General features: G+C 38.2%; 1 protein-coding gene across 7 annotated transcripts in view; it reads right to left on the bottom strand.

The window, feature by feature from the left end:
* Nucleotides 1-1,668: 1,668 nt before the first annotated feature.
* Nucleotides 1,669-12,958, bottom strand: part of Bclaf3 (BCLAF1 and THRAP3 family member 3) — a 60,476-nt gene continuing 49,186 nt past the window's right edge. For 4 of the 7 annotated variants that reach the window (XM_055615748.1, XM_055615747.1, XM_055615753.1 and 1 more), the window contains one exon: nt 2,554-2,723. In XM_055615748.1, coding sequence (XP_055471723.1) covers nt 2,659-2,723 — 65 coding nt within the window. In that variant the 3' untranslated portion in view covers nt 2,554-2,658. Of the gene's footprint in view, nt 2,724-3,469; nt 3,496-12,958 lie in introns of all 7 variants that reach the window. The other 3 variants (XM_055615750.1, XM_055615754.1, XM_055615752.1) reach the window with 2 other exon arrangements.

The following is a 12,958-nucleotide window of genomic DNA, read 5'->3' as shown; positions in this document are numbered from 1 at the left end:
ATTTTAAATGTTTTAATGTAAATGATATTTTTATTAGAAAAAAATTAAAATGTGTACTCTAAAATGAGTTTCTCTGTGATATGGTGATGGGTAGTTTTTAAATAGAAATTTATGCTGAGATAATTATAAGTTCATATGTAGCCATAAAAAATAACAGAAAAAGCCAGGCACAAGTGGCATATACCTTTGATTTTCACACTTCGATTACATAATGAGACTCTCCCTCAAAAAGAAAAACAAAAGAAATACAGATGGAAATTGGTTCCTTTTATTCATTTTTAACTAACATCAAAATTTAAAACCAGAGAGCTTACCAACAGAAACGTGGGAGGTTTGTCTAGTCAATAGGAAAGAAATTTGAAGGAACTGTTCAACAAAGAACGCCAACGACTCCAACCTTTTGTGTCTGTTACAGTATTTAGTGCTGTATTGGGAAACTTTTTATATTTATGGATCTTTCCCTTCACTGGCTTGAGATACTTCAGAGCAGGGATGATCTTAATTATCACCCTTCTACCAGTGATAAGTCTAGCACTTGGAAAGAAATGGAAGGAGGCAATGGTTTAGGACTCAGCCAAAACTTTTCTGGGGTGGGACAATGGCTCAGTGAATAAAAGCACTTGCCACACAAGCATGAGGATCTGGGTTCAGATACCAAGAAACTACATAAACCCATACAAAGTAGCCTGTCTGTAATCCCAACATCCCTACAGCAAGACGGGAGGTGGAGACAGGAGAATTCCCTGGAAGCCTGAAGGCTGAGTCATATGTCCAGCCCCTAGTTCTAACACAACTGATTTAGTCTGTTCTTATATTCTAGTAGACAATCATGAAACTATAGCAGTTAATCATTTGATTGGCAGCTCTGTGTGTCTGTGTTTCATGTAGCAATGAACAAGTAAAAGGATGAGACCATGTGTCTCATGAAGCTCAGTAAACAGCTTGACTCTAGCTGTTCTACCAGAGGATGTCAGTTCAGTTTCCCGCATCCAGTGGCATCCCACAAGCATCTGTAACTCCAGTGCCAGGGACTATATCCTCTTCTGGCCTCTGTAGGTACCGTGTGATGCACATGTGGGCAAAAACACCTATCCACATAAGATAATCAAATTAAGCTAGGTGGACTGGAGACGTAGTTCAACAGGCGGGAGTTTCTGCCTACCATGCATGAAACATCTTGTAAAAACCATGAATGGTGGCAACATGCCTGTAATCCCAACATTCTTGAGGTCATCAAGGTCATTCTTTGCCATATAATGAGTTTTGTATCAGCCTGGGCTACATGAGACCCCCAACTCAAAAAAATTATAGTCTTTTTTTTTTAAGTACCCAGATAACACAAACTTGCTGTACTACTGCATACATAAATTTCTCCCTTACCCTAGGCCTCATGCTTGGTAAGGTTGGAAAACCTGAACTTCAGAGGTAGCACACAGTACAAAATCATCTGTACGCACAGTCTATGTATCATCCAATTAGCACTGACTTCCTTCACCACTGACCCATTTAAGGAAGAGTGGCCCTTGCATGAAAAAAAAATCTTTTAACTAAACATTTTAAAAAATATAGGGAAAATATATAACATTACGCGTTTCCCCAACATCCAACAGGTATCACCCAGAGTTGTCAGTCTCATAAAAAATTACAGTTCTCACCAATCGCCAGGTAATAACTTCAAGCAGAAAGAGCAACAATATTTTATTTTCTTACAAATAAACATTTCACAAAAACGTGACTGGGAATGTCTATGTACTTTTAACCAGAAGAAAGGAAACAAAGAAGTGAGCTTCTGAACCTCCAGACTGTATATAGGATCCCGTGGATCCTACCTTAAACATAGTAAGGATGCAACCCCTGTCAACTAAACCAAAGATGCGCCTTCTGTCAGTTGTGTCTGCAAAATGTGTAACACTGTAGTAGTAAAGTACAATGGTCAAATATGCAATTTTGTCTGTCAGATTTTTAACAGCCTTTAAAAATAGAATATGCACAAGCTTGCCCTGAGGGAAAAGAAGATGGAATAAAGATTACAAAATCCTTACGCATTTTCCACAATAGCATTTGAAACTAGAAAAGAGCAAATCGTTATGGGAAAACCCAAGATAGGCAGTACTAACGATTCAGTGCACTCGCCATGACCCGATGGAGGAGATGCACCTTTTCTCTAGGCTTCTTATGTTGTATTATGAAACTGATGACATACATAGGCCCTGGTCTTCAGAAACTTCAAGTTAAAAGCCAAAATGTCATCAGAAAAAGAAAAGCCAGTATAAAATTTGCTACTGTAAGGCCACTGTTTAAAGTTCTTTCATGTACAGACACTATATAATCCTGATACTTGTTCTTATAACATAAACAAAGCTTTCAACATATAAACATTTAGATATAATCTGATTAAATTCTCCCAGTGAACCCATGCTCAGAGAAAGATGCCCCTCAAATGATTCTGCTGAGAGATTTTGCAAAACATCTTGTAGTTAAATACAACTTTGAAAATGAATACTGTGATTAACAGTGATTGTTAAGTGTAAAAAAGTTGCAGCATTCCACTACTGAAAAATAAAGATATTTTATCAAGAAAGTTACAGCATTAGTGTCTTAGTGTAAATTCCAATTCCTGACAAAATGAGATGCTCTGTTAAGTTCTCAGTTAAATCCTCATGTAGGGTTGATTCCATCTGCAACATTTCCACGTTGGTTTTCTGTGACAATATTGTGTATTCCTATCAAAAGAAAACAAGAGAAATAGGGGCTTCAACAGAAGAGTCACTTACAACATCTGAGCTAGAGTTCGGCCCACACTGCAGTTCTCAAAATTCTTTAATCTGTACAGTGTTAACAATCCCCAAAAAGGTAATATTGAACCCTGAAGATGTCATCTAAACATAGAATATATCAGAACAGCCAAAAATAGTAAATGAGTAGGACAAAACAAACAAACAAACAAACAAACAAACAAACAAACAAACAAACCAAAAAAAAAAAAACACCACCACTAGAGGGCACTGGTATTAATAAATGAGGAAAAACAGCATTGTGCTCCTTGGGAGAATTTCAGGCAAAGAAAGCACTCTGGCCTAAACTCAAGATGCAAACTTTGCATCTCCAGTCCCCAGCCTGACACAACAGAGGCCCATGAGTGCAAACTAGTATATTAACCTGTCACATGAATTCTTGTAATGACTGATTAAATGCAAAGAAACCTTTTGGAAAACCTTCCTCACTTTTAGATGGTGGTCATCACAAAGACATAAGGATTCAATGAAAATGAGAAAAAAAAAGCTCACAAGAACAAGTAAATTATAATTAAAGTAACAGTCCTTGGATTTATATTGTGGTTTGATGCAAAAACACTAAATTACTGACTACAAACTTGATGGAAAACTACACAAATAATAAAACTACAAATGGCAGAATGACATGGAATTCAGAGACACTGAAAATAAAATTTATTCAAATATATCCTTACCTTTTAACTAGGCTCTTACATTAAAACTGAAAGAAATGCAAAAGTGTATTTATTTTTAGCATTTATATTAAAATGAAAATGTTTAATTCCAAATAAAAACAATGCTGGTAGAAAAATCTTATTATTTCTTCTATCTTGCTTAATGAACACATACATATACTTTTTCACCATTCATCTAAAAGTAGTAGGTGGCAGGCACTATACTTTATTCTTTAACTATACAATATAAAATCATGTATTTGTATCTTCAAATAAAATGTCACCAACAAGTCTGAAGTGAAATTATAATAATTCTAAACAAATTTTAACTGAAAATAGAAGCATGCAAGTTTTGAACTACTTTCATCTTGATACAATTTATCATCTCTCCTATTGATCACCCACTCTTGCAATGATTTAAAAAATATTTTAAGTGTAACACTGAACTAGGTTTGTGCAGATTTGTTGTTGTTGTTTTTATTTTTCAGGACAGGGGTTCTCTGCATTGTCCTAAGTTGTCTTGGACTCACTCTTTAGACAAGGCCAGCCTTGTAATTCAGAGATTCGCCTGCTTCTGCCTCCCTAGTGCTGGGATTAAAGGCTTGTTCTTAATGAACAGGATCTCTGCAAATGCTACCTTGCTGGTCTTACTGTATCTCATCTTAATTCCCTAGGTCCCTGCTACACGCTGCTATCCAAGCAGCTGTCCTAAAGCACTACCTTCCCTTCTGTCACTCAGCATCATAGTTTAAAGTTCTATCCATGCTGTATCATGTTTTAGTGTAAGTTTAACTGAATTTGAGGTGCTTTAGGACAACCATTTGAGGAGTATTTGTGAGGCAGCTAAACATCTAGAGTCTGGGGAGTTGTAAGGATCAGCCATCAAAAGAGGCAATGGTAAAATCTTGGGAAGGGGTGAGGATATCAAATAGGATAACTGAAAAGGAGAAAAACTAATATACTAGGAAATATTTTTATTTATTTATTTTTTTTTTTTTGACACAGGGTGGCACTATGTAGCCCAGGCTAGGCTGGAACTTACTATGTAGCCAAGACTGACCTCAAACGCACAATTTTTTTTTTCGCTAGACATTCCTCTCAAGTGCTGAAATTACAGATGTCTACCATCATATCTTACAGAAATGCCTACCTTCTATAAGAATGTATGAAAGAAACTATGTGTACATATTCATGATCCTAATACTTGCGTATCTGAATTTGGAGGGTCATGAGTTCAAGGGCAACCTGGGCTATATGGTAAAATATTGCCTCAATTAAAAGAACAAAAACCAAAACATATACAAGAAGAGAAAACAAGACAAGAGAAGCCAGTCTCCAGATTTCAGACTCAAAGGTGATGATGCCTCCCTAAGGCAATGTTTCCTTTTTATGTTGACTTGCTGCAACTCAGGCAAAGCAGGCAGAGTACATTCTCACTGCGTCACCTGATCTTCCATCTTTGTTTTATGCTGTGTGACTTTCAAGCTTCCTTTCAATCCTCAAGCCATGAATCTCAGTCTGTAATTCCTTCCCATGTGTTTTTTATGCCTTTTCTAGTCACGGACACAGTTTTAACAGGCCCCTAACATACAGGAATTGAAGGACTACCGAAGTATGGATGGTTTTAAGGAATTTTGTGCCTTCCTGACCAAAGGCTCAGCTGCTGATATTTTTTCAGTGGCTATCTTCTTACCTCTACATTTTAATTTTTTTTTTTATTCCTTGAAATTAAAACTAGTAAGTATATTATGATTATATAATTGTCCCCTTCCAACACTGTTTTTACTAAGTTTTAGTCCTAGTTTGACATATAATTAGACCATCAAAAGCTTTTTAAAAAAAGATTTATTTATTTATAAATATGAGCTCTCTGTTTGCATGTCATGCCTGCATGACAGAAGAGAGTATCAGATCCCATTATAGATGGTCATGTGGTTGCTGTCAGGACTTCTGGAGAGTAGTGTTCTTAACCACTGAGCCATCTCTCCAGCCCCATCAAAAGTTTTTTTGTTTGTTTGTTTGTTTGTTTGTTTGTTTTTGAGACAGGGACTTACTCTGTATCCCTGACTCTCCTAGAACTTCCCACAGCCCAAGCTTGCCTCGAAGCTATGATAGCCTTCTATATTAGCCTGAGATTACACGCCTGAGCTACCATGCCCAGCTCTCTTTCAAGCTTTCAAAAAACTTCCTGTGGGAAGCAGAAGCTGTTATGGGAGATACTTTTGAGTGCTAGTAGACTAAAAACAAGAGCTGTTCCAGGAGGTAATGAACATATGTCCCTCATCTTCCAGCTTAAATACATGGGACAGTTAATTCCCCAGCTGAGGAACAGGGTCCTGGATCAGATCAGGATATTCTCAGATTACTTTGTTTGGTCCAAGATGGCCTGATTCCAGGATCTTGTCAAAAAACAAAACAAAATAAAACAACAACAAAAAAAACCTCTCTTCTGTGAGGTTTATTTCCACTGCTAGGCTTTTTTTTTTTCTCTGTGGGAATTTCTGAAGTTCCTACCCTTGTCTCATCCAATCCTGTCCCTGCTGTCATTTAAAGTGACCCAAACCACAAAGTGTATCTTGCTCAGTCCAATTTAAGGAGACAAAGGTCTTAGCCCTGTTCCTTGTTCCACACGTGAGTGTGTGTGTGTGTATGTGTAAGCACATATGAAAGCCCTTCTGGACCCTTCTCTCCCTTAAAGTAGGCTGTCTATTTGTGTGTGTATATGTACATGCATGTGTTCATGTGCTTGTGCATGTGTGTACCTGAGGAAGAACTGCTAGCAGCCAATGGTTTTAAGGAATCTGGGGTACCAGAAGAGAATTAACATGAGCCTGTTATGAATATGTAAGAGTTTCAGTTCTCTGCTTTTTTTTTTTTTAATTTCTTCTTGGGAATATAACATTTTGTAGAAAGCTGAGGGTCAAATTCAGTTTTAGGGAAGCTACTACTTTGATGCTGGGCAGTTGAAGAGGATGTGTTAAGAGGCTGTCTAGTGTCAGTTCTTACTATTTTCCAAGACTGCTTTGTAGTGGTAACAGGCAACAGGGAATATGTAGTTGATGGCAAAGATACAAAATTCCTCCCCCCTATCAGTGGACTTGGAAAGGGGCACGGTGGAGTTGAGGGAGGGAGGGAGGGACTGGGAGGGAATGAGGGAGCGGACACGGCTGGGATACAGAGTTAATAAAATGTAACTGATAAGAAAAAAAATAAAATTAAATAATAAAAAAAATTCCCATGGCGTATTTTACAGGTTTAGAAAACAATAACATAAGAATTCATATGGGACTACAAAAGACCACAGATACCAAAGTGATCCTAAGGGGTAAGAACAATGTTGGAGGTAGAGCAATACCAACCTCAAATTATATTATAGAGCTATAAAGATAAATATAGCTTGGTACTTGTATAAAAATAGAAAGAACAATTGAATAAAGAAACAGGAAATAACATGGCAAAACCCTTTCCACTTAAGTTTTTGACAAGGGAGGCAGAAACATACTATGAAAAAAAAATAGCCCATTTGACAAAATAGTGCCTGCAAATTGAATTTCTAGCCAGAGAAGAGTCAATTAGATTTCTATCTATCTTTCACCTTGTACAAAAAAAAAAAAAAAAAAAAAAAAAAAAATCAATTTAAAAAAATCAAAAAAAATTATTTAAAATCTTAAACATGAAAAAAAAAAAAAAAAAAAAAAAAAAAAAAAAATCAATTTAAACGAATCGAAGACATGTATTTAAAACCCGAAACACTAGAAGTTTCAGAAGAAAACACAGGGACTACACTTCAAGATATTGGGGTAGACAAGAACTTTTAAAATAGAAACCAAGAGCACAGAACTGATCCTAATATCAAAAATGTGACTACATGAAAATAAAGTTACTGTACAGCAAGGAAAACAACAGCAGAGCACAGACAGCACACAGAATGGGAGACAATCTTTACCAGCTATACTTCAAACAGGCTGATATCCAAAATTCACAACTGCAGATATCTAAGTCCATCCATTATCCTGCAAATTTTTTAATTCCTTTTTCTTTAGAGGTAAGTAGTATTCCATTTTTTATATACACCAACCTTTCATTATCCATTCTTGTGTTGACTGAAAACTAGGTTGATTCCAATTTTTTTGCTACAGTAAATAAAGCAGTAATAAACATGGGCATCTATATAAATATTTTTATGGTAGAATATGGATTTCTCTGGGTGTATGCCCAGGACAGAGAAAGCTGGGTCACATGGCAGTTTTACGTTTAAATTTTTGAGAAATCTACAACTGACTGACACAATGGCTACTTCCTTTTTTTAAATTCTTATTTATTTTTTAATATTAGTTACAATTTATTAACTTTGTATCCCAGCTGTAGCCCCCTCCCTCATTCCCTCCCAACCCCACCCTTCCTCCCTCATCTCCTCCCTGCCCCTTTCCAAGTCCACTTCTAGGGGAGGTCCTCTTCCCTTTCCATCTGACCCTGGTTTATCAGGTATCTTCAGGACTGGCTGCAAAGTCCTCCTCTGTGGCCTAGCAAGGCTGCTCCTCCCTCTGGGGATGGAGGAAGGTCAAAGAGCCTGCCATTGAGATCATGTCAGAAATAGTCCCTCTTCCCCTTACTAGGGTACCCACTTGGATACTGAGCTACCATGGGCTACATCTTAGCAGGGGTTCTAGGTTATATCCATATATACCCCTTGGTTGGAGAAACTGTCTCATAAAAGACCCCTGTGCCCAGATTTATTTGGTTCTTGTAGAGCTCCTGTCCTCTCCAGGTCATACTAACTCTCCCTTCTTTCATATGATTCCCTGCACTCTGCCGAAGGTTTGGTTATGAGTCTCAGCATCTGCTTTGATACACTGCTAGGTAGAGTCTTTCAGAGGCCCTCTGTAGCAGCTTTATTAGTAATAGCCAGAACCTGGAAACAATCCAGATGTCCCTCAAAAGAGGAATAAATACAGAAATTGTGGTATATTTACACAATAGACTACTACTCAGCAATTAAAAACAAGGAAATCATGAAATTTGTTGGCAAATGGTGGGATCAAGAAAAATCATCCTGAGTGAGGTATCCCAGAAGCAGAAAGACACACATGGTATAAACTCACTTATAAGTGGGTATTAGACCTATAAGATAGGATAAACATACTAAAATCTGTATACCTAAAGAAGATATACAAGAAAGAGGAAGATATACAAGAAAGGGGTAAGATGATCAACCCTCACTTAGAAATACAAATGGGATGGTCATGGGAAATAGGAGAAAACAAGTAACAGGACAGGAGCCTAGCACTTCTTTTTGTTTATTTTTTGTTTTTCCAGACAGGGTTTCTCTGTGTAGCCTTGGCTGTCCTGGACTTACTTTGTAGGCCAGGCTGGACTCAAACTCAGAGAGATCCACCTGCCTCTGTCTCCCGAGTGCTGGGATTACAGGAGTGTGGCACTGTACCTGGCTCACAATGGCCATTTAATGTGTACCAAATGTAAATATGGATTTCCCTCTTTCTCCATACTTTCCAGTATTCACTGTTAGATTTGCTGATAACAGCCATTCTGACAAGGGTGAAGAAATACCTTAAAGTAGTTTTAGTTTGCATCTCCCTGTTGGCTAGGGATATGGAACACTTTGAAAAATAGTTATTCCTCATTTGTATTTCCTTGCTTAAAAACTGTCAATTCAGTTCATCGCCCATGTGTTAACTGGCAGTTTTTTCCACTTGGTATTTTATTTCTGCGGTTCTTTGTTAATTCTGGATACTAGTTCCTTGTCTGAAGTACCAGGTTACACAATCTCAGAAATGAATAAAATCACATGTTCTCTCTCATATGCAGGATCTAGCTAATAATATACTTATATAAGCAAACACATGTACATGTGGGTATGGTGATAATGAAGAAAGAGAACAAGAAATGCTAGGTATAAGGGATTGAGGAAGATGTGAATGCAAGTAATGAGTACAAGTTATAAAAGACAATATAAAGCTATCTAGTTCTAACTCTGTCATAAATGTATTTTTGTTTTGTTTTGGTGGTGGATAAGTCCATCAATATATTCAATACTGAAAATGTAAAATTTAATGTAAAGCTTCAGATCTTCTGTTTTAAATGCTAATTCTATCTTTATATATGCGCATTAAGTGTGGGTGTGTTTACTTATTTGAAAGTTTTTAAATAAAGTTAATTTAAAAATATTTCTGGTAGACAAGGTATATGAGAATAAATAGGTCTAGATCTAATTTAATCATACTTATACTTAATTCATCATGCACCAATTAATTAGTCCAGGTGATAGTCTACTAACTGCTAAAAATGGCTTCTCTAACACTGCAAAAAGCTAAAATGTGAAGAGATGTATAAAGAGACAACATGACCAAGGCAACTCTTATAAAATAAAGTATTTAATGGGGTCTTCCTTAAGAGTTTTAAAGGATTAGTCTATAATGATCGTGGTGGAAAGCAGACAGACATGGTACTAGAGCAGTAGCTGAGAGCTTTACATCCTGATTAACAGGCATCAGGCAGAGAGACAGAGAGACAGACACACACACACACACACACACACACACACACAGAGAGAGAGAGAGAGAGAGAGAGAGAGAGAGAAGAGAGAGAGAGATTGGGCCTGGTGTGGGCTTCTGAAACCTCAAAGCCCACAGGGACCATTCTCATTCAAACCACTACAAGATTCTACCCAGATTTCTAAGGCAGAACTTTTGACCTTGTTTGATTTTCCAAGACAGGGTTTCTCTGTGTATCCTTAGATGTCCTGAACTTGCTTTTGTAGATCAAGCTGGCCTCAAACTCACAGAGATTCACCTGTTTCTGACTCCTTGAGCGCTGGGTGCCACCACACCTGGCTAAGGCAGAACTTTTAAAGTTCCCCTTGATGCTCAAACTTGGAACATTAAATGATGTAACTGCAGGCTGCAGGTGTATATAAGCCCCAAAGTTTTATCTCCAACACCACAAACCCATACCCTCACACCCACAAAAAGGTTGTGAATGGTGCCTTGCACTGAGTAGCTCCATTTGAGCAAAAGTGTCCTTCATTTAAGAAAAATGGAAGTCAACATTAGCAGAAACATTAGATTTTATTCTTTTTAGGGCATAAAGTGAGGTAAAATGAACTGATGGGGTAAGCCATCAATTTTCCCACAGGGGATGTAGTTTCAGAGTAGCACATGGTAGGATAGACTAAAGGTCTAGTTAGCCATAAGTACTTTAGTTCAAACTTGGCAGAGTTACTATGTCTCAGTCCCTTCCCAAAACCTTAGGAAAATGAAGCTCAATTATGTGTTATGGAGTACAGCAGGGTATCTAATTTCATGCTATAATCAGAGTTGGTCTTTGTTGAAAAAAAAAAAAAGTCTATAAAAACCTATCTGAAAATTGCTTGCTAGCATAGACAGTTGACCAGATTGGAAGAGGCCAAAATTAACACACATATAATACCAAGATAAAGGAATTAAGAGTTCAGGTTATGAGAAAAATATGGAAATCTATTATTTTGTAAGCCAATTAAAATATGTTAAAAGGAGGAGATATTCTGCATGGCTGTATAATACTGCTCCTAGATGTCACTGCTTATTAAACAAAAATCCCAGTGCCAGGTATGGGATATGTCCTTACTATTCACTGGGCAGAAGGCCCCAGAGACTACCACAACAATACAAGCTATTTCTATTCCTCTTGGCTGCCTACCAGAACTAGATGACAAGATTATTGCTAAAGACCCTAGACACCTTGGTTACAAGATATACAGAAAGCAAGCTGTAATTGAGCTCGATGCTTATTCCCTGCTGGCTAGATTTCATAGTGCTGGATGCTGCTATGCAAGATACTAGGGGAGTAATGACATCATCTGGCCAGGCAAGATGGTCTTCCTGGTACAATAGTGGCACAATCGTTACGAGGTAAAAATAAGTGCTCTTGGACTGGACTAGAGTTCCATTCCATAGGAGGGACTACAAGCCTAGTAAGGTAAACCCTGTCAAAAATCTATGGCTTGGTTCCAAGCCCCACTGCCACATTCCTGAGGAGGCCTGCAGGGCCCCAGGTACTTCCAAGGCCTCCCTGGCCCCAGAAACATCCAGGTTAGACTTCCCTATCCCTTGCTGCCTGTCCCCTGCCTGCCAGGTCCCACCTTAGGCATAGCCAGCAGAGGTGAGCTGCATGCTATCCTTCAAGCGCCAGTGCCAACGTTCGAGAGGAGGCCTGCAGAACCCCAGGAACATCTTCTCTGCCAATTTCCTGCCTGCCTGGTCCTCCAGTGGCACAGCTAGCAGAGGTAAGCTGTGTTCTGTCTCCTGAGCTCTACTGTCAGGCCCATGGCTCTGCCTTCATCCCTGAAGGTCACCAGGAACATGCAGGTCCACCTGGGGCACAGGCAGTGGAGGTAAGCAACAGGCTATTCGCTGAGCCCTGTTGTCAGACCCAAGACTCTGCCTGCCTGCCTTCCAAAAATTCTGCCAGCATCAGGAACATCCAACCAACACCACGGACAACGAGATGGCTAAAGGCCAGTGTTAAGAACACAATCAACAAGAGCCAGGGCACTATGGCACCTTCAGAGCATAGCAATCCTACTATGTAAGCAGTCCTGGAGATCCTAATGCAATTAAAGCACAAGATGACCTTAAACCCAACCTTATACAGATGATAGAGGCCTTTAAAAAGGAAATGAAAAAAAAAAAAGTCCCTAAAAGAAATACAGGAAAATATAACCAAACAGGTGAAGAAATGAATAAAATGGTTCAACACTTGAAAATGTAAATACAAGCAAAATGAGGCAATTCTGGAGAGAGAAAACCACCTAGAGAAATGAACGGAGCTACAGACACAAGCATCACCAACAGTATACAAGAGATAAAAAGAAAATCTCAGGTGTAGAAGACACAATTGAATAAACTGATACATCAGTCAAAGAAAATGTTAAATCTAAAAAGCTCCTGACATAAAACATCTAAGAAATCTGGGGCACTATGAATAGAACAAACCTAAGAATGATAGAAATAGAAGAAGACTCTCAGCTCCAAGGCCCAGAACATATTTTCAACAAAATCATACAAAGAAACTCCCCCAACTTAAAGAAAGAGATGCCTATAAACATACAAGAAACATGCAGACACAAATAGACTGGGCCAGAACAGAAAAATCCTCCCGTTACATAATAACCAAAACACTAAATATACAGAGAAAAGAAAGGATATTAAAAGCTGCAAGGGAAAAAGGCCAAGTAACATATACAGGCAAACCTAGCAGAAGTACACCTGACTTCTTAACAGAGATTCTAAAACCCAGAAGGGCCTGGGCAGATATATTGCAGACTATGAGACCAGAGATGTCAGCCCAGACTACCATACCTGGTAAAACTTTTAATCAACATATATGGAGAGAATAAGATACTTCATAATAAAACCAAATTCAAACAATATCTGTCTACAAATCCTGCCCTACAGAAGATACTAGAAGAAAAGCTATGACCCAAGAAGGTTAACTACACACAAAACACTGGAA

This window comes from Psammomys obesus, unplaced genomic scaffold, assembly GCF_907164565.1.
Source record: "Psammomys obesus unplaced genomic scaffold, mPsaObe1.curated_primary_1811, whole genome shotgun sequence".
Classification (NCBI taxonomy): domain Eukaryota; kingdom Metazoa; phylum Chordata; class Mammalia; order Rodentia; family Muridae; genus Psammomys; species Psammomys obesus.
The sequence above is the reverse complement of the archived record's forward strand: the minus strand, read 5'-3'. Positions and strand labels throughout refer to the sequence as shown.